A 23,338-nucleotide genomic window follows, 5' to 3' on the forward strand; every position below is an offset into this window, starting at 1 on the left:
GATTATGCGGATCGTGTCCTGGTAGTCGTCCGTTCCCCAACGGTTGTACACCAACAGTGTCGAGAGTCTGTAATCGGGGGCGGCCACCGTCATGAGCGCCGCTTATGGCTCTCCTGCAGTCGTAGCCGGTCGGTCTCGCTGGAACGGATAGCTTCTTCACCCTGGTCCTCCTGAAAAAGAAGTCCTGAAAGAGAAATCGAGCACTGAGAAGTGCTCAGCTCTGAAGAAAGCTCTTTCGAAATTGTACTAACAAGTACAGCTGCCTGACAAGTACTTAGCAAGCAGTGGCGGCTCGGGGGTTCACAACAACATTTTTGTTCATGTCTCAAATCAGCAAAAAAGTAACATAGGTACATAAATGACTTCACTAAAAGTTCCTTGTACGGTTCTTTTTCACAAATATGGTAGAACCCCTGTAACCGAGGAAAATTTTATACTAGGCTAATCTGTTAGTGTAGAACAAAAGTAAAATTCATAATAACTTTACTACACTGCGAATATTGAAGGATGCGAGCACTATTCTTGGCTTTTAAATAGCACGAACTTCACCTGGATGTTAGTGTAGAACAAAACCAAACCCCATGGCCTGCCAAGCAACCGCTGGTCAACTCGGTTACCTGCAGATTATAAAGTGTCATGTGGTCAGCACGAAGAATACTCTCGGCCATTATTCTTGGCTTTCTAGACCGGGGCCGCCATCTCACCGTCAGATAGGTCCTTTGACTCCTCAATTGTAATTACGTAGGCTAAGTGGTCCTCGAAACAACCCCTCAAATCCAGCTAAAATCCCTAACGTGGTTGGAATCGAACCCGGGACCATCCGGGTGAGAGGCAGGCGCGCTACTCATACACCACGGGACCAGTTGTGTTAGTGTAGAACAAAGAAAAATTCATAATGACTGCACTCCGAACATTGAAGGAGGCGAGCACTATTCTTGGTTTTTAAATAGCGTGTTTCGTACACTTCTCTCTTAAACTTACGCCTATACTCGCCGTTGTCAGTTTTTGTAACTTATTCGACAATCAAATCTGGTCTGTGTGGTCCAAGCCTTTTAATTTCTAACTTGTCCTGAGATTAATATTTCGCTGGTTAAAATTACCTGAGCTGAATTAATTTCGTCTTACACAAAGAATACCATGGTTAGAAATCATACGAACAGAGAAGCGAAACACAACACTCAAATAAATTTCACTTTACGAACACGTGTTCACAACGAGCTAGAAAATGCCTCTTCAGAATTACTAGCGACATCTGCCGGTAAGTGGCTAACTGTAATACTGCCACTGGTTTGAGGGTGGCTCTAGACGACAAGGCACGTACATACCGTGCTCCTCGCTAATGGGAATATCAGTGCACAAAACATGACGTCATCTGCATTGCGCATATCCAGTGTGCTCGCTGCACTGTCGGTGTAACGGAGCTTCGATATGAGTCAAATGTTTTCGATCGATTGTCGAAACCAGGCCGAAAGAAAGGAAAGTTTTAAATTATCCATGAATGCGTAAAACTGGGTGTTGTGTTGTGCTCCTGAGAGCCCACTGCCTGGCGAGAAGAGGGACGTTCGTCCTTCCGCTACAACAGTGATGCTCGTCCTCTGGCGGGATCCCCGAGAAATTGTGACTGTTTTATTTTTACTAATAACTCCCTTAATCCTTAACTTGGGAGTCATAATCATAAAATAATGGGCTACACAACGACGTAGTTCATTTCAAAAGATATCAACAATGGAAAGAATCGAACATGCAACGTGGCCTTGACCGCGTTCGTGAGGCGCTCTCAGCTGGCATGCTGGATGAGCTAGCTCGGCGGGGACTCAGTACTTCTGGTATAATATGTGATACAAATTATAATTACCGGTATGTGATTCAGTGTGTTTCGTATTAATTAATTTTTCCTCCACTTTCTTTGTGCAACTATTTCAGTGTGTGTGTGGTGATTTTAACTATTTGTTGTTATTCCTACCATTCGATACTGACCGTTTATGGATTTAGCTACTTTTGATACGCCATTTGACCAGATATATTTTAATACTGTATCTGATAATGCAGAAGTGAAGTAGAAGAAATAACCTCATGGCACTCAAGACGTGATGGGCCTTGGTTTACCAAGCGACCGCTGCTCAGCACGAAGATTCCTCCCTTTCCTTTAAGACTGGGTCTTTGTTACATTCGTAACGTTGGTCGCGCCGGCGGTGGTAGAATGCATCCATCTGCCCTAAGGCTCTGAACTTTGGAGTGTGGGTTCGTGACCACGGTTTCCACTTCCTTGTGTTGGGCTCCTCGCTCTCATCTTTCGTATCCGACTTCCCTTGTTGTTTTTGGACCTCGACGGTATTAAGTTTGTGAGGCCTTAGGGATGGCAGGTTTTTAAAAAAATACCGATATATCGATATTTCGATATATTGAAAACTTATTTTCGATAATCGATATTTATTGCACATAATATATCGGTATATTCAAGCGATATCGATATATCGTAACCCAAGAGTAACTACAATATCATCACCAGATCTCAATGCATATATATCAATATTGGTTTATTCTGCCTGTGCACGCGACTGCACGGTTGCTAGGGTTATACTTCCATAACACAAATTTTCATTTACCCGCAGCCACAAGACAGCAGTCGAGGCATAGATCCTGAATAAATAGCATTTTTAGAGTGAAAGAAGTAGTGTCAGTAATGCTTGATGTTCATATAAACCTCGTAAATTAGTAGAAATGGCTGAAAATAGTTAAGAATATGATGCAGCATCTACCGTGCAAGTATTTATGGTTTTATCATTGCATTGATAGGATAAACAAGGAAGAGGAAAGGAAGCGGCCGTGGCCTTAAGTTAGGTACCATTCCGGCATTCGACTGGAGGAGAAGTGGGAAACCACGGGAAACCACTTCGAGGATGGCTGAGGTGGGAATCGAACCCACATCTACTAATTTGACCTCCCGAGGCTGAGTGGACCCTGTTCCAGCCCTCGTACCACTTTTGAAATTTCGTGGCAGAGCCGGGAATCGAACCCGGGCCTCCGGAGGTGGCAGCTAACCACACTAACCACTACACTACAGAGGTCTTACCACGCTTACGTCTCTTAATAAGCTGTTTTGTTGAAACATTCAAATTTACGTGCAAACCAGATTCAGAATGACATAAAATCAAATGAAATTTTCCAATCATTTAGTAATACATAGAAGCAGATTCGAACGAATCAAAACATTGTTGATGGCTTCAAGCATGCTGCACATTTTAACGGACTTAAATTCTTAGCTGCCGCCTTACCTTATAAAGTAAGGAATCAATCAAATTCGGAATTATATACAAACAAATTAAATATTTCTTGATGGCTTCAAACAAGTTGCATATTGTTAATAGATCCCCGGTTTATAGAACTTCAATATAATTTCAAATCCTTGTATTTTGGAAAAGAAATAATTTTATATCGAGATATATCGCTATTTTGTTTTGATAGTAGGATAATATCGGCATGTCGATATCGAATGAAATATCGATATTTATTATATCGGAACGTCCCTAGGTGTTATCGATGCCTACGAGATAAGTAAAGGCCTCAGCATGCACGGTCTCTTCAAGTACTAAATTGACAAAGTAGCAGCAGCTCAAATATCGCCGCTGGATGTGAGGTTTTCCCTCCATTCCTCAGCACTATTCCAATTGGCATTACGATAATAACTTGCACATAAAAGCACATTACAAATATAAAACATTGCGTTTTGAGTAGGAAAGTGATATTTCTATGACGTTTAATGAAGAAAAATAAATGTATCACCGAGTAATTCAAGATGAGCTCATACGAATCAGGTAGTATAATTGCAACCGGAAAGTACACATCCTAATAAAAATGAAAATACTTCATAGTATATTTTAAAATACTGAAGTATTCACAGAGCCTTCGTCGATGAATGCAGAGTGGGTCTCGGCCCACAAGTGGCCACGGCTGGTCCGTGGTCCAACAGCTCTGCACTCCGACCGGCCAACCGAGCAGAGGAAGGGTGGCTCTTCGTCTCTGTATTCGGGAGACTGGACAGGGCTGGACCTCACGGCTGGTCTCCACTGTCGGTTTTCCTGAGAATGGTTTTACGTGGTTTTCCATTCTCCTGCAATAAGGCAAATGCTGGGAGGGTTCCTAGTATAGGCCACGGCCGCCAACCCCCTCACAATCTCCGAGCATCTCCTTCGCCGTAACAAATCTCCCGGCCTCACAGACGGCGTCACCATCTAAGAGGCCCGCCTCCTCCTTCAGGGGAGGAATTAAAACATTTTAGTATTAGTACGTAACCTAGTCTTGCCATGCAAATACCCTGAAAAAAAAGTTTTGGCATTGATTGCGACTAGTTTTAGTAGAAATGCTAAAACACGTGCTTTCAAAATGTTCACTACATACTACAGACTTCGAGGAAGGTTGCCACATGCTATTTTTCTCGTCACCGCGACATGACATAATTAAGACACATTTTTCTCGTAGTTCCACATTTGCTCGTGGAAATAAATGCCACTACCTTTCTGAAGTTTACTTTTGCAGAATGGTGCACAGCAATAAACCATTGTTTATCACGCGCAATAAACATCTTGTGAATAGAATGTTTACAATAAATACTCTCTCGGCTCTTGTATATTTATCAATATGCACAAAACATTTTCTTAATGTAAATCCACAGCCTGTTTAGATTCATTTGACCGGGTCAGCAATGGAACGAATTAAGCCCCATCTAGCGGCGAGAATAGGAAATTTCCCGGCTGCCGAAGCCTGTCGCATTCCTCTGGGGCAATGATTAATGACTGACAAATGAAATGATATTTGAGAGTGTTGCTGGAATGAAAGATGGCAGGGAAAACCGGAGTACCCGGAGAAAAACCGGTCCAGCACAAATCTCATATGGAGTGACCGGGTTTTGAACCACGAAACCCAGCGGTGAGAAGTTGGCGCGCTGCCGCCTGACTCGCGGAGGCTTCTATTTTCATAACTTTACGTTTAAATATAAACCATATACTCATCACAAGCTGAATACACAAATCAACGCCTTTTATAATGAATTTTAAGGCTTATCTCACCTAAACTTACCTTTTTCCTTCACAGTTTCCATATAGTCTGTGTTGTTAAATGGTGGAGGGCTAACACGAAGTCTAGCGGTGACTCTGGAAATAGAACGTATTTCGCGCTGTGTAAACTGCCATGCGGAAGCAACTGTGTTACATATTCCACCGTTTGTATTCGAATTATAGTCCGGCCTACCAGAGGCTCAGAGCAAGGTATTGATTAGATTGGATATTTCCAGGTTGCAATTCCACCTTCACTAGCACCATCTCTTGCAGAATTATCGGCGTTCTCTAGTGCGGATGTTGTTAATGAAAATAATAATTCAAAGAAAACCGATATATTAATGGAAAAACCGATATATTATTCGATAAATCGAATCAAAATTTCGATATCGATATATCGATAAATCGAAAGGAATATATCGGTATTTCATAAAAACCGATAAATCGTTGCCATCCCTATGAGGCCTAAACAATCTTTTCGTCTCTAATATAGTCTCAACAGAGGATGGTTCCTCCCGGTCGCCACCAATACGAAATGCGAGTGCAGCGCTACGGTAGGTTCTACTCTTCGTTTCGCGGTATCTTGACAACTGACCTATTTTCTTGGTACAGTAGGTACTGCTATATAGATTGTTCTTGAGAATAGTTAGTTACTGTTCTTTACTTTCATTAGAAAATGCTACGCGATTCTGATCCTTTCATTTTCTCATCTTAATTCTTGGTAACCTGAAATGGCGCACCCAATATTTATTATTATTAAAAGAATTGCGCACAACGTGCATCAGTGTTTAGCACAAGAACACAATGATCTTTTTTCCCCTTTTTGCTAAACTGCAAGTGATATCTGTGACAACTTTCACCACACAGTTCGCATACACGAGTCACAAGGGTCGTGGAATCTCTTATTAGTGCAGACTACGGGAAGCCATGACAAGCATTCCGTGTCACCACATGTCTTAACTCGTAGTTACATTGGGCCGATTGCAGAAACGATGACTAGTTTTAAGCCTTAGGCAACGTCTAACTAAACGACGTCTAAGTCATGTTCGATGTTGCGTTGCTTAAACGGTGTTCAGCCGGTGTTTAGCAAGACATTAACAAGACATCGTTTATGTTTCCATATCAGCTCCTAAACGGAAATAGAAGTGTCTTCGAAGCTACTCTTTGCCAGCTGGGACCAATGAAAACTCATCAATGCAGGCGCCATCTTTAATCAGCTGTTGTGTGCTGTGAAAATGGCAAGACGTTCAGAAAACTTTTCAAGCGAAGAAAAAATAGTGTTTTCTGAAATTGTTAAGTCGCATGATGTTGTAGAATGTAAGGCATACAACAGCGATACCATACTGAAAAAGAAGGTAGCCTGGCAGAAGATTACTGAGGCTTTCAACAACAGTTTTCCTCAGAACCCCCCACGTGACAGCAGGACTCTGTTGGGTAAGTTCCAAGATAATTTTGCGGGTTGTATTTATTTCAGTGGGAATTAAGCTGTTCTATATTGGAAAACTAATCATGTTGAATCAAAATAAAGGCAAAAGCTGACTCAATAGGCATGTACTAAAATGTATTGGGGCATTTTTACAGGACTGTGGCGGAGGCTGAAGCTCCAGGCTAAAAACAGCTTGGATTATAAAAGAAAAAAATCCAAAACAACAGGAGGTGGGCCGCCACCAAGCCCCTTAAGTCCTTTAGAGGAGAATGTGTTGGCGGTGTTAGGCGATTCAGGCGAACCTCTCGAAAACCCATATGACGATGAGGGGGAGCTCGCTTACGTACGTATAACGGATACTATTAAATAATCATTACTCTTGAGGTAGGAAATGCATTGTAAATAAATTGCTTGACGAAAGTTTTATTTGCTCCGTATGAAAACAGATCCCTGCGGAAGGTGTTACCGCTCAGCTGTCGCTGCTCAGCGAGCGTGAGGTGGAGAGAGGTTGCCGTCCTGACGCCGAAGTTAAGGAGGTGGAAAAGGAGGACTTAATGGAATTCACAGGGGAGAGATCTTCACCTCAGACTCCAAGGTAAGTTGTGGTCAGAAATTTGAATTCATTTCTTTTCTCCACGGAATGTAACCTCAGTTTTTTAGAAAAAGGTACCGTATAACCTCTAAACATGGTCTATGTTTTCGTGTACTTCCAGTGCCAAGTCCAGGAAAAGGCGACACGAGGAAGGTAAAGAGGACGAGGCGGTGAAAATGATGCAAGAAATCCACAAGAAACAGTTGCGTGTGTTAGATTTACAAGAAAGGAAGGCACTGTTAGACATTTATTTAATTGAACAGGAAATGAAAAAAAGGGTTATGACTTGCCGGAGTGGTATAATTCAATTAATTGATAATCATGTTAAATAATAATAATTAATGAATAAATGTATTTTCATTTCACTTGAGGTGATCTTATCTTAGCAAGATTTCTAGCGGGTGAAGTAGTTATCAATTATGAGCTGACGATATCTGTTTCCTGTCACATCATCTCCTACTGGTTCAACAGGCACTTCATCATCTGGTAAGTCTGCCTCTAGGTCAAGTTCACCGCGCTGCACAGCGAGGTTATGTAGCACAGCAGTCGCCACGATAATTTTCAGTGTTTTCCGAACCTTCGTTCGCAGACCCTGTGCAAGACAGGGAAATCTTCTTTTCCACGAACCGAAAGTTCTTTCCACTACATTTCTGGCCAGGACATGAGCTCGATTATAACGATTATCAGCTGCGTTCCTTGGGTTCAGAATCGGAGTGAGTAAGTATTTCTTGCAAGCGTAGCCAGAATCTCCGACAAGATGTCCCTTAACATCTCCTCTTTCCAGGCGGTCGTGGATAGTAGAATTTCGAAATATTCTGCTATCATGAATTGAGCCAGGCCAACGAGCAACTATACTCCTTATTCTCATCTGAGTGTCACATATCACCTGCAATGAAATAAAAACCGCTGTATGTAAGTAGGATTCAAGTGTAGTAGTAGTAGTAGTAGTAGTAGTAGTTGTTGTTGTTGTTGTTGCTACGTATTGTAAGGGAGCGATAACATGAACCAGTTTGACCGTATTTATGTCCACTATTGTGCATGCCATATAATGAAGTGTAACATTAATAAGGGTATTGTCGTTAGGACGAGTACAAATAACAGCCGTTACTGAAAAATAAGTGCTGTTTTGCGTCAGTGTTATGTGGACTTACTTGGCAGTTGATAGAATGGAATCCTTTCCGGTTGATGTACGTGACAGCTCTCTGACGATCGGGACAAGTTTTTTTTTTTTTTGCTAGGGGCTTTACGTCGCGCCGACACAGATAGGTCTTACGGCGACGATGGGATAGGAAAGGCCTAGGAGTTGGAAGGAAGCGGCCGTGGCCTTAATTAAGGTACAGCCCCAGCATTTGCCTGGTGTGAAAATGGGAAACCACGGAAAACCATCTTCAGGGCTGCCGATAGTGGGATTCGAACCTACTATCTCCCGGATGCAAGCTCACAGCCGCGCGCCTCTACACGCACGGCCAACTCGCCCGGTCGGGGACAAGTTATTCTGATATGAGTACAATCTATTGCACCTATTATTCCGGGAAAGTTGTCCCTAGAAATAATAATTATTTTCCACAATGTAAATGGATAACACGTTTATGAGTTAACACATTACAGAGAAGAAAATTACATTCAATCCGCAGAAAAAAGATTAGACCTATTTACCTGGAAAGGACAGCGAAATCATTCCTGATAGCACGTAGCTCATCGTTGTTAGGGAAGTTGATAAATCTTCTCCTCAAACTATTGATAGCAGTCACAACACGATCCACTGTCCGGCACACAGTCGCTGCGTTGACATTTACCGTATCACCGTTCATGGTATAAAATGCATTGGTTGCCAAGAAACGTAAAGTCAGAAGGAGCTGAAGGGTGACAGGTAATGAGCTACCTCTTGTGTCGTGCTTGATTAATTCTCCCACGTCGCGCAACAATTCCCTTACAGTTTCCTTTGAAAAGCGAAATCTTGTTTTAAATTGTGCCTCCCCGTACATTTCAAAAGGATTGCTCCGATCTCGTAGCAGGTGACATACAGGAGGCCGTCTGACTAACATTTCTCTCCTGAACCGTCTCAACATACCAACATAATTTACATGCTCCATAGTGAACAACCAACGACTGCGATTCGCTTCTATTTTGAGGTTAAACAGTGCTCTCAGCAGTGTTTAAACATGGCGTCTTGAACATCGACTTTAGACAGTGTCTAAGTGATAAATAACGTCTCTGCAATGCGGCAGCCATACTCAGGCACTGTTTAACCGTACACATTGTCTAAACACCGTTTCTGCAATCGGCCCATTGTGTCCACGCCTTATCCTTCATGGCGTCAGTGGCATAAAACTCGCACCAAATGTCGGTTCGTTTTTGTTCTCACTTTCCTAATGCATTTTGGAGGGTAATCGTTGATGGTAGTAGCGTAGTATTTCTGATTTCTTGAATTAGATAGGCTAGTCTTCTTTCGTTACGACATACACAAGTCTTGATCGAGTGAATTGTGAAATGCCAAGTGTTCTCTTAAGAAATTAAGCCTTCACTTTTTCTAGGGTTTCCAGCTCACGTACTTTTAAATGGTCCCGTATAATTTCTTCCGTATGTCAAAATTGGAATTATTTTCGCTTGAAAAAGTTGCATTGCTATGGACAGAGACAATTTTCAATGTTACCAACCTCGATTAGGTGTGTTAAAAACGCTCCAGTTGGTACATGACCAACCCTTGGCGCTGTTTAAAGTGACAGTTCGCGACGGTTCGTGACTGTTTCCTTTATCCTCTTCAACGAGAGAGGTTAAGAAAGGCTCTACAGTGAAGCAGTTGAATGTATGTCACATTACACTAGCCATGTAATGATGGCAATTTTGGAAATATATGTTGACCTTGTAAAGTGGATGTACGTATTTACGTGCCCCGCTCATTATCCCTACTACTACCACCTGGCTTTCACGATCCCGTAAGGAATGTTGCTGGACATCTCGGCGAATACCAATCACGACCTTGAAAGGAAGACAGGTCAGCAGGCGTAACTTTCTATATTACTGAAATGAATGGTGTCATAGTTAATTGTGCGTATATGGGATGGGTTTAGTTAGTACCTTTCGTGGTGTCACTTGGTAATATTTCAAATACCATTGCGGCAATGGATAAAGTTGAGGAAAACATACGACGCTTGCTGGACGGACAAGCTATTGACGATGGGCAAGAATTTTGCGACTTCTCCCTGGAAGAGCAAAATGAAGCGACAGGTGAGTCTACATAAATTTGTGACTTTTGACTTATTCAGCGTGAGATATTCGTAATCAGATACCGGTGCTTAGTGTTGCATAGTGGATTTTTGTATATTTCTGTTCATTACAGTGGCGAAAGGAATTGCTCCCTCTGCATCGCCAGATTATGTACCAGTTGTCAAATCCACTGTCACTTACATTGTCGTCGGTATTCTGATCAATTCTGATGGTGAGGTTCTAATGATGCAAGAGGCTAAAAGTTCTTGTGCTGGTCAGTGGTATTTACCTGCTGGTCGAATTGAACGGGGTGAAGACATTGAGGTAAGAAGCTAAATGGTATTGTATGATTAGTATAGTTAGACAATGATGAGCATTTTATACTGTTACATTTATTTTTGTTGCTTTTATTTCAAAACCCATCTACTTAATGACAGTAAATTTTTGTTACCTTGGTCCTATCTTGAAAATGAAGAAATTACAAATCATAAAATGTTTATTCATCCTACACAGCTAGTAGGTGTACTACAGAACTAGTTCCAAAAGTCATATTCATGCTATGCCAAACCCATCAAAGAAACAATTACCGATGTGAGATTAAAAAGATATTTCTTTTATATAGACGAGATGACATTCACTGTGTAGGCTACAGATTTATGTGTGAAGCAGCTTACTTTACAGCCTTGTCATGCATGGTTGAGAGCAAGCAGTTAACTTTTTCCCAAACCGATGTTGTTTCCAGATTTTCAATTCTTGAATCTACATAGATAAATCTTGTTCATGTCCTTTATGTGCACACACTAATTTTCTTCATCTACTTTGGCTGGCATAAATTCCTGTTTGTTCCTTGATTTAGTTCAGTGTTAGTTTGAGATGATTTTACATTAAAAAAAAAAAAAAAATCGTAGATGAAGGTTAGGATTCCATCCCAAAGTCAACAGTTACTGTAATGATAGTTTTACGAGACTCCTTTATTGTCCTGTGGGCCAATTTGTCGTCAGTTTGCTGTAGGGCCTACAGTATGAAAATAATTGAAATGATTAGGAAACAAAAGAAGAAAAAAGGAAGAGTTTAAAATGCTGAGGGCTTGCGAGGAGGAACTGAGAATTGGGCTACGCAGTTCGGACCGTGTAGCTGTCGAGGAATGGCTGTTGACAGCCCTCAAGGTGCTTTTGTGTTGTTTCTCATTTTCACATCAAGCAAATACTGGGGACTGCTTTGGGTCACTTCCTTCCCATTGTGTCCATATAAGATGTGAAGTTAATTATGATATTCATGATTTTGTCAATATAGGTATCAGCAGTTAATGTTATGAAGCTGCATGTCATTTCCTTTTCCTCCGCCTGGTGTTGGTCGAATGAATCAGACTGGATCCCACTGCAAGATCATTGTCTTTCAATACCATTTCTTTGAATTGGAGCAAGGTACATCATTAAAATGAGATTTCACAACCGAAATATACTTGGAGTCAGATTTCATCAGGTAGACATTGGGATATGAGCTAATAACTTCCTGTTTTTCACAGTGAGGTGGCAATGAGTATGTTGGTGGTGATGGTGATCGAGTTAGGAGCAATGTATCTGATTTACAAAAGGGTTGCAGGATTTCTGAAGTTTTTAAATTGTTTGCCGGTTTTTGAGAATTGGTGCTGTTACCAGTGTGGAGCACTGCACTTACACTAACAGAACTTCAGTTTGCAGTGTTGGAGCTGTGCTATCTGACAAGTCCTGCATTCTGCTTCCTGGAACACATAGATGTTGGCATATTGGGCAAGTAATCACAGAAAATAAACACCATGCAACCATTGCTGGAAGAACTCAAGCTGGTGGTGGAAGTGTTATGGTGTGAGGAGTGTTTTCTGGAATCTCTTCTCGTGGAAGCTAAACTGGAGGGATTTCACCCATATGTACTGCTAGAATGTCACACTACTGGAAATGTTGTATACGCATCCTAAGATCCACCTGTACCGGTTTCCTGTTTCTTCCTAATGGACATCACTATTTATTTGGAAATGCTCATTTTCATATCTACGCACTGCCCTTATTTTCAAGCTCCAAGATATTGGATTGCAGGCTTTCCGCACAGTCTGTTATTACGACATAGCAAAAAATGTTCAGTACATTTCTGCGTATAACTATCATGAACGAAGAGCTCATTCTACCTTCAGTTCTTGCTCTGGCCCTATTGTCAACATAGGAAATGAAGTGGCGTATGGCTTTTAGTGCCGGAGTGTCCGAGGACATGTTCGGCTTGCCATGTGCAGGTCTTTTGATTTGACGCCCGTGATGATGATGATGATGATGAAGACCCAGCCCCCGTGCCAGCTAATTTAACCAGTAATGGTTAAAATTCCCGACCCCTGTGACCGAAGGCTAACCATTTAGCCATGGAGCCGAACATTATCCCTGATCACTCAGTATGCCCAACATCCTTTCCCTTCATATGCCTTCTCTAAATATAAGCATAACACTTACTTGCTGCCTACTGAAAATGTGGTCTCAAACGACGCTGATTTACTCTCCACGTTCTTTTCCATTGAAATCCCTCAAATCCTTTCTGACCGAGCTCGATAGCTGCAGTCGCTTAATTGCGGCCAGTATCCAGTATTCGGGAGATAGTAGGTTCGAACCCCACTATCAGCAGCCCTGAAAATGGTTTTCCGTGGTTTCCCATTTTCACACCAGGCAAATGCTGGGGCTGTACCATAATTAAGGCCACGGCCGATTCCTTCCCACTCCTAGCCCTATCCTGTCCCATCGTCGCCATAAGACCTATCTGAGTCGGTGCGACGTAAAGCAACTAGCAAAAAAAAAAAAAAATCCTTTCTGCACCATAACTCTGCACCTTATTTACCTTCTGTGCTGATTCTTTTACTCTTTGCAGCCTAATCCCTCCCTCTCCACTGTTTTTCCTTTTTGCTGGTGGTTTGTCACACTGGTTTGCGGTTGCGGTTAGTGTTATTAGCTGCCGCCGGGGTTCGAGAGGGCCTGGGTGAGGACACTTTTGTGATGCAAGGATACGAAAAATGGGAAGGAAGTGGCTGTGGCCTTGATTAAGGTACAGTCCCAACATTTGGGGAACCACAGAACTCCATCTTCAGGACTGCCGACAGTGGGATTCGAACTCACCATCTACCGAATGCAATCACACAGCTCTCTATGATAGCATAGTTTACCATCTTTTTCACTCCTGAGTTCCTGTTCTCCATCCCATGAACTCACCTGTTAAGGATTTCTGAGAACACTCATTACTTCCATCTGGGAAAGATCGACAGTGATTTCACCTGACTTACTTGAAACAATATTTATTACCCTTTTCCTTCCCTTTGTAAGATACAGTCCTGCCACTTGGAATATCTCTCCCCCTCATATGAGACAACAAGCACTTACTAGCTTATGGTGCAGAATAGTGAAGAATGAGGCCCTTCCTATACACCAAGATATAAAGCAGCACTCTACAACTAGGCTGAAGTCAAGAAAACCAGCGTGAAAGACAGATGCGGACCTGTCGTGTCCTCAGTTCAATCCCAGGAATGCCTGGAGAGAAGAGTGGAGGACGTCGTCTCCCAGTGGCTTACGTGATATCTCCGACCCCAGTATGAAACTGGATGGCTTCAGTTTGCCCCGTGCTGTTTGGTCAACCCTGAACAAGATCCGATGTTGTGTTGGGAGGACTGGTGCAGTCTTATATCTGTGGGGATGGGTAGATTCTCCCTGCTGTGACTGGTGCTCAAGTGCAGTCTATCAAGCACATAGTTCAAGAGTGCCCCCTATGTGCGTTTCCGGTTCTGTGGAGGAATTTTTTAAAGTAGCACCAGAAGTGATTACATGGATATTAAAATATAAAAGTGAAGTCCTGATGCTGTAATCAATCTGTATATTTGTGTATTTTGTATTATGTTTGTATGTACACATCATATGCTAATAATAATAATAATACCAAGCCTTGCCATCTTATTACCAAGATCTTCTCATGGTTTCTTGTTGGACTCTGTATCATCTTAAAAACACAGTTGCTCTGTTTCTGCTACAGCGTTCCTGAAAGCCACCCTATCTCTTTATATCCTGAACCTGCTTACTGTCTATTCTTTGGAACTTTCCACTAATCTTATCAATATACTTCTTCCTTATTTCCTCATCCTGGAGTTTTTCTCTGGCTGCAGACAGACTTGTCTTTCACTATCCTAGGCCTTGTGACGTATATTTCACTGCTGTATTATGAAATACTCACATACTCTTAATGAATTTTCTGAATTTAAAGTAATTCATGCCGAGCTGAATGGCTCAGACGGTTTAGGCGCTGGCCTTCTGAGCGCAACGTGGCAGGTTCGATCCTGGCTCAGTCTGGTGGTATTTGAAGGTGCTCAAATATGTCAGCCTCGTGTCGGTAGATTTACTGGCACATAAAAGAGAACTCCTACGGGAGTAAATTCCAGCACCTCGGCGTCTCCGAAAACTGTCAAAGTATTTCGTGGGATGTAAAAACAAATATTATAACATAACATTATTAGAAAAGTACTTTTTAATATAACCAATTATGGATCTGGTTCTTCTCTATACTAGTACAATAGTCCATTGAATGCTTCCTATTCCTATTCTTTATCACATCTACCATTACCTTCTCCTATAATTCAGTTCTGTTTCCAGTTCTCGCATTGTGCACTGTCCTGATCTTGTTGCCGACATAACTTAGTACTCATCTGCTTCTTCACACGTGAATGTGCTGATTCAGTTCTCAAAGTACAGACAGTAGACAGCGAGATCAGAAATGTACGAAAACCATGGCAGTTGTAGGAGTTAAGCTTCGCAATACAAGATGAAGAAAAACTAGAAAATAACAGAAAAGAAAAAGTTTCATTAATAACAGTTTTATTAATGCACTAGTCCATTAAATGCTTCCTGTTGCTATTCTTCCTCACATCTCTTATTACGTTGTCATATATTTCAGTCCTATTTCCACTTCTTGCATTGAATTTGCCCAGTGCACTATCATGATCTTAATTAAACTTGGAAATATTTTTGAACTTGCCTAATTGAACTTTCGTCCTCTTCTCTCAGCTGGCCACCGAAAACTAGCCATGTCACCTTTCCTCCCCTGCTGCTCCATCGTACGACTTTCTTCTTCTTCATACAAGTTCATCACTATTCTGCTGCTGACATTGTGAAAGAAAGGCACACTGCACTGTGTCTGGTGTAAGTCAGCCTAGTTCCAGTCTGATGAAACAAATGCAGTATTAATAAATACTAGGTAATACCTGAAAAAGAAAATCATTAAGTAATAACAAAATGATCCTTTTCATTCTGGAAAGAACATCATTAATTTCTATCAGATGATGCATTTTTTAAAAGGATGAATGAATATTATGAACTTGTGTAACAATAATTATTGAAATTCTGTGTTCAGTGTCTTAAATGTGGACTCTCTACTGCTGTCCGGGGTGGACTGTGTCACGCCAGGTGGTCATTGTTGCCAGCTCAGTCGATCAGTCACCCACGTGGCTATCACATATCAAACAAGTTGAACATCTCCCTTGGTAAATTATTCCAGTCTCTAATTCCTATTCCTGTAAATGAATATTTGCCCCAGTTTGTCGTCTTGATTTCCAACTTAATACACTAGTGTCCAAAAGTTAAGCATAAGTTACGAGTAAGCAGGGCAACAGGAAATAGACCGCATATCGCACGACATATGCACCTACCAACTTTACGTGTTCGCTCTGTATAGGAAAGGAGTGTTCCCTGCTTTGACTAGCCACAAGGTAAACAGCCAGTGCCTGCGCCCGTACTCTCTCGGTCGTGTTTGCTCTGCTATAGTGTGCGCAGTGTAGCCTCGTGGTGAATGTGACAACATAATGGCACGTCGCCGCCATTTGGACCCCATTTTGCAAGGTAGAATACTCGGCCGTCTGGAAGCAGGTCAGACGCAGACCGAAGTCACCATATCCTTGAATATGCTACAGTGTCATTTCCCGGCTTTGGAGACGATTTCGAGACACCGAAGATAGTATTTAAATATTTTATTATTAAGGTCCAACTTTTCAATACAAACTGTACAATGTTGTACATTACATTTACGTTCAGGGACTAGTTTTGAGCTAACTGTAGGTCATCATCAGCCTTAAAGCAAATCAACACAAATACGTTGAAGAAAATCAACAATGTATAGACCTTTATGTCTGCGTGCGCAACTCATAGAATTGAAGTTACGAATGGTTACATAAAATAAAATTCCGTTGAAAGTTCAAGCAATTTAAGACACAGTGCAGTGTCAATGACATAAAAAATGAAATATACATACCTTGTAAGAAATTAAGGTAAGGTTCAAGAGATGCGCTACACTACATTAAAAAGTTGCCCTTTGATAGAGATTCATAAAATTTGGTGCGTCGCACTACATTAAAAAGTTGTTTAAGATAGAAATCCTAAAATTGCTGGTTAAGGATGATGCATAGAAACATAAAGAAGTAAATGAACTGGATTAAAGCCACTATATATATATATATATATATTAATAAAGCCAAGCTCTCAGCCAAATTGCATTGGCCTTCATCAGGGCATGTGAAGTTTTGCCTCCGACAGTGAGCAAAGAAATTGTCCGAAGGAACGTGGAGGTCATGCCCGTACTATCCACGGCCTACCCCACTAACTGGACTCGAGGATCGTGGCGCTGTGCTGTGGTGGTTGGGAGGGAAGTTGCTGATTCACTGTCCTCTGTCGACAGTTTGAGTGCGTCCCGCTGTGCCATGGTGGTGTTATGCATGCATTTCTGCAGTACAGGTCTCCATGTATTTGATAACTTGAAGCCGTCTTCCCTGTTGATGTTATTTGGGCGCAGCTCTATCAGCATTTCTCGAAATTAAGAAATGAGTGCAAGTCTGAATCCAAATCTTGCTATACAAACTATGTCTCCAACTGTGAACGAAGTATTACTTCCAATCCACAGAAATTCTGGCAATATCTAAGTTCTAAAAGGTCATGTAACAATATTCATTCAACAATGCATTTTAATGAAGTTACAGCAGATACGGGAGAAAATATTGTCAGTCTTTTTGCTAACCACTTTTCATCTGTTTATTCTTCTTATCAGAACAGTAGTAGTATGTCATATGATTATCATTTCTCTGTCAATCTATCAGCTATAAACATTAGTAAGGCAGAAGTTTACAACAAACTGATATCTCTGGAATTAAAGAAAACTGTCGGGCCTGATGGTGTTTCAACTTACCTGCTCAAGTACTGCAATTTATTTTATGTGAAGCACTCTTTTATCTGTTCAACTTATCATTAAACCAAGGCGTTTTTCCAGTGGAATGGAAGAAAGGATTTGTTAGTCCAGTTTTCAAAAATGGTGATAAAACTGACATAAAACAATATAGACCAGTTATAATTTCTTCTCATATTTCCAAAATTTTTGACTCAATAATTCTTGACAAAATCACACCTATCTTTAGAAACATCATCATTGATGAGCAACATGGATTCTTTTCAGGACACCAAGCTCGATAGCTGCAGTCACTTAAGTGCGGCCAGTATCCAGTATTCGGAAGATAGTAGGTTTGAACCCCACTATCGGCAGCCCTGAAAATGGTTTTCCGTGGTTTCCCATTTTCACACCAGGCAAATGCTGGGGCTGTACCTTAATTAAGGCCACGGGCACTTCCTTCCCATTCCTAGCCCTTTCCTGTCCCATCATTGCCATAAGACCTATCTGTGCCAGTGCGACGTAAAGCAACTAGCTTTTCAGGACGGTCAACCTGTAGCAGTCTTCTTTTATTCTATCAGTTCCTCTTGGATGCAATAGAGAACCACTCCCAAGTGGCCTGTATTTATACAGACTTCTCAAAAGCTTTTGACACTGTCGACCACGATATCTTGCTGCACAAACTAACAGACTACGGAATTAATGGGCCTCTCCTCTCATGATTTGAATCGTATCTTAAAAATCGTCTGCAGATTGTTAAAATAAGGAATCATTTTTCTGCGCCTATTATTGTTACCAGTGGAGTTCCTCAAGGGTCTCACCTTGTGCCCTTACTTTTTACTCTCTACATAAATGATATTAAAAATATACTTAAGAATTTTGAATTGCTTTTGTTTGCTGATGATGCAAAAAATTTTATGCAGATTAATTGTCCACTTGATTGTTTAAAACTTCAAGAAGATTTACATCATCCGGAAAAGTATCGTATTCAAAATGGGTTGAAACTTAATCATGAGAAATGTAAAATAATATCGTTTTTTAAAAACAAGAAGAAAATATCATTTCAGTACAAATTTAGTAATAACAACATTCTAACTCCTGTTTCACAAGTTAATGACCTTGGTGTTTTATTCAGTTATAACCTATCGTTTAATGAACATATTGAAAATATTTGTAAGAAAGCATTTCAAAGATTGGGTTGCATTACTAGATATTCTAGAGAATTTTCAAACTTAGCTACCTATCGATTGCTGTATGTATCTATGGTACGCCCTATACTAGAATACTGTACACCTGTTTGGAACCCTTCTCATCAGACCTCTATCCATAGATTAGGTTCAGTACAACATAAATTTCTTTGTTTATATTCATTTAGAGCAGGATTCTCATATGATAATGTTGATTATACATCCCTACAACAGTCCTTAAATATGCATAGCCTGTCACAACGCCGTGAATTATTGGCTACACTCTTCATTTTTAAATTGCTTCATTCCTTGGTGAATTGTCCACAACTCCTTGCAAAAATTAACGTAGATGTACCAGACAGACGCACAAGGTTCAAGAATACATTGTCTACAAATTGGCGTAGAACTAACTACGCATTCAATGGGCCAATTGAACAAATGTCAAGATCTCTAAACAAAGTGGATATTGATATATTTAACTGCTCATTGTCAAAATTGAGAAATCACTTACATAATCTCCAGAATTGACTATTAGTTTCCTGTGATTACTTGTAATATAACCTGTGTATATATCTGTACATATTTTTCTACTTATACTCCATTGAACTTTCTTTTTAGTGTGTTTTGTTTATTTTTCTCTACTGTTATGTAAAATGGTATTACCGTTAATAAAGTATTAACACAATTGAAAGGTAATTTAGTTTAACAGACCTCTTTATAGTGTAATATAAATTCCAAAATAAAATAAAAATGGCTAATATTATGTAATCTTGGCACATGGAAATTACTGCAGTCAAAAATATATAATCTGAAAAAATTCACCCTGCAGAAGTGGAGTGATGCGATAGTTTGCACTCAAAGCATTTTAGTAAGTATTTGAAGGTCCGTGTTTATTTTGAGCAGTGGGCTAGTCCCCGCAGTCTTCCGGACATTGGCAATCAATGTGGACAGTGTCTTATCTTCAGCAACAGGGTAGAGTTCTTATTCCGGTTCAATTTTTTTTTTTTCTGGCTACTCCTTCCTGTCCTTCAGTTTTATCTTTTAAAATGAGGTACAATAACACCACGTAACACATGCCCTGCAGTTCTCTACAGGAGACTTTTAGCATTTCCGGAGCTTCGAGCCTTTTCAAAGTCCAAGCACTGTCTCAGTGTTACCACACTTGAACTAATCTTGCCATTTCTGTACGAGATCTGGGTTTAAATCGTCTGATATCAGTTTCAGTCCGTTAACAACACAAGGTAGAAATGGGGAATCCGTTGAAGAACGATTTTGAATGATTTGCTAAAATTCTTAGGAATAATTTACATGTATTTGTCCACATTTTCAATACAATAAAATACATACGACTTGTTCAAACATGATGTCTAAAGGACATATTAAGGTCATCTTCAGCTTGTGATAGACGTACACATAAAATAAAAAAAAAAAAGAAAAAAGAAAACTGTCCGTATGTGTGAATAAAATTAATGGCGAAGAAAGAATTTTGCAGTATACAATAAAAGCTCAGTTTTACAAAGGAGTTTCAAAATATTTAACACAGTTTTACAATCTTGCCGTGATTAATATTGGTTAAGATTTGACTAGAAATAACAGTCCAGAGTTGACTAAAAAGTACCTGGCTGGAGGAGTATCATTGGTATTAGTAGACAACGTACAGTGGAAATGTCTGACTTGATAAATTATCAATGTCGGAACAAAATGTAAAATTTAAATTCAGTTTTTCTTCAATGAGGATTAAATAAATCGAGCAGGTATTCAGTCTCCTCCAGGTCCATTGTTCAGGTCGGGTCAACTTCATCCTGTCTGGTTATGCAAAAATATTAAAAATTCATCAATTTTACTGTCAAAAGTCTCAGGATTCAGTATCACAACAAATGTTCTGTGCCGAGTTTCTTGAAGATCAGATCTGTGTTTTTAAAACTGGTATTGGTTTGACAACTCAGGATGCCTCTTTGATTGGTGAACACACTTGGTTTTGAATGTTAAACCACATAGGAGACACCTCCTATTTACTTGTACGGCTCACTCTATCCGCTATCGGAGAAGCAGTTTTCGCAAATAGCACAAGTTGAAGAGTCGTATAATAATTATGAAATTAATGTCGTAACGGTCCACCTTTTTCACTACTATAATATGCAATATTATTGAATTGCATTACTAAACTAGGGACTAGTTTCAGCCTTGGCTGGCCATCTTCAGCCTTAATGTAATACATCTAATAACTAAACAAGTGTACAAACACACAATTAACATTAAAATCTGGGATGAACTATGTGTAAAATCTGAAAAATAAATTAGGCTCTAAATTCTTAGCATCTAGGTATGTGGGGTTAGGAGTGCACAGTTGTGAGCTTGCTTCCAGGAGGTAGTGGGTTCGAACCCCACTGTCGGCAGCCCTGAAGATGGTTTTCTATGGTTTCCCATTTCCACACCAGGCAAATGCTGGGGCTGTACCTCAATTAAGGCCACGGCCGCTTCATTCCCATTCCTAGGCCTTTTCTATCCTATCGTTGCCATAAGACCTATCTGTGTTGGTGCGATGTAAAACAAATAGCATCTGGAGTATGCTCATTATCCAGACTTTTTCTTGTATTAATATTCATAATTGTTAGTTCCATCACTGCTAATAATTACAATTTCAGTTGCTAAACTGGAACTGGTAAATGTTGATTCTGTAGTCAAATCATCAATCACCAATCTACTTGAGTGGTGTTAGCAGTATGCAAGCCACTGGACGCCACTGTAAATAACCACCAGCTGGTGCAGAACTGCTACATGGTGTTTCCAACATCGACCAACGTAAATAAAATGAAATGTTCCCATCGTGCTTGTTAAAATCATGCTGAAATGCTGTTGGACATTGTCAGGACGGCACATGAAGATATGGTTAAAACTGACACATTCTTAATTTGTGGCTGGTATAAATTCACAATTCATTGTGGTGTCCATGAAGTTAACCTCAATAAATGATACATAAAATTAATGAATAGAAGGGGATTGGGGGGGGGAGAGAGAAAGAGAGTGCGTTAGTCAAACGGCATAGGTTATATGAGACTTACTTCTCGTTGCGGCATGTGGTGCGTGGCATATTGTTGTGTGCCTCATACTAACGGTTGTGAGATTCAAAGGAAAAGGAAGGGGCGGAGCAAGGGGGAGGCCGGGAAAGGAGAGGGGGGTGGAGGTGAAGGGGGGAATTAAGGCTGAGCCGAAGCATGTGAGAAAAGAGATGGCTGCTGAAGGAAGGTGCTGTGAATATTATGAAAAACTGAATTATGACTTGTTGGTTTGACGTTTCTAAAAATGGGAATTAGAAGGTCAAGTAGGATATTTGGCTTTTCTGAAATGTCATTAAGATTATGATTTAGGATAAAATATTGATCTGTATGTATGAAACAGCTTTCAGTAATGTTAAGGAGGGGTCCTTTGTCGATGATTTTGAGAATTTCCATATCTTGTTTTATGTCTGTGAATTTGTGATTATAGTCATCCATACACTGTCCTACAGCTGAAAATTTATTGTACTTCAGGGCATTGACTGTTCCGAGTACCTTAAATTAAAATCTGTCCCGGTCTGTCCAACGTAAGAAGAATTACAACTGTTGCAAATGATCCTGTATACTCCTGATTTTGAAAAACTATTGAACTTGGTTGTGGATGTGGCATTATGTAAGACTTGTGCATTCTCATTGTTGGTTTTGAAAACTACTTTTACATCGTGCTTTTTAAAGATGTTGGTGACTTTGTTAGTTTTAACCATATCTTCATGTGCCGTCCTGACAATGTCCAACAGCATTTCAGTTTGATTTTAACAGGCACCACGGGAACATTTAATTCTATTTACGTTGGAAACACCATCTGGCAGTTCTGCACCAGCTGGTGGTTATTTACAGTGGCATCCAGTGGCTTGCATACTGCTAACACCACTCAAGTAGATTGGTGATTGATGATTTGACTACAGAATCAACATTTACCAGTTCCAGTTTTGCAACTGAAATTGTAATGATTAGCAGTGATGGAACTAACAATTATGAATATTAATACAAGAAAATGTCTGGATAATGAGTATACTCCAGATCCTAAGAATTTAGAGCCTAATTTATTTTTCTGATTTTACACATAGTTCATCCCAGATTTTAATGTTAATTGTGTGTTTGTACATTAGTTTTTATGTCACTTACGTGTTTGTACATTTGTTTAGTTATTAGATGTATTACATTAAGGCTGAAGATGGCCAGCCAAGGCCGAAACTAGTCCCTAGTTTAGTAATGTAATTCAATAATATTGCATATTATAGTATTGAAAAAGGTGGACCATTACAACATTAATTGAATAATTATTATTGTGATCACAATTCAATACGGATCAAAACCATGAAGTTTATATCGTATGGCCGTTATTTACAGAAGTACACAATAAAACACTTGCAGTAGTTCCATGAAAACAGGTTTAACTATGCAAATGAATACAGTTTAAATCATCACACGAGACTGTATTTTGCATCTCTTTTCAGTTTAGACTCGCTTTGTTCAGAAGGAAGCCACTTGTGTGTTCTTCGTATGATAATATAACCTCATCGCTGGTGTATGCCATCCCTAAGCGCATGTTAATCCTGCCTTGGTAGCTTGTGTTATCATTTTCAAGTTTGTTTTTCACTAGCATATCATTGGTT

At 40.2% G+C, this 23,338-nt stretch overlaps 1 protein-coding gene across 2 annotated transcripts in view; it reads left to right on the plus strand.

Annotated features, from left to right (window-relative positions):
- Positions 1–9,768: 9,768 nt before the first annotated feature.
- LOC136866583 (8-oxo-dGDP phosphatase NUDT18) overlaps positions 9,769–23,338 on the plus strand; it is a 115,995-nt gene continuing 102,425 nt past the window's right edge. Inside the window, exons 1-2 of one of the 2 annotated variants that reach the window (XM_067143682.2) lie at positions 9,769–10,300; positions 10,413–10,603. In XM_067143682.2, coding sequence (XP_066999783.1) covers positions 10,195–10,300; positions 10,413–10,603 — 297 coding nt within the window. In that variant the 5' untranslated portion in view covers positions 9,769–10,194. The remainder of the gene's footprint in view (positions 10,301–10,412; positions 10,604–23,338) is intronic. The other variant, XM_067143681.2, reaches the window with a different exon arrangement.

This window comes from Anabrus simplex, chromosome 3 (assembly GCF_040414725.1).
Source record: "Anabrus simplex isolate iqAnaSimp1 chromosome 3, ASM4041472v1, whole genome shotgun sequence".
Classification (NCBI taxonomy): Eukaryota; Metazoa; Arthropoda; class Insecta; order Orthoptera; family Tettigoniidae; genus Anabrus; species Anabrus simplex.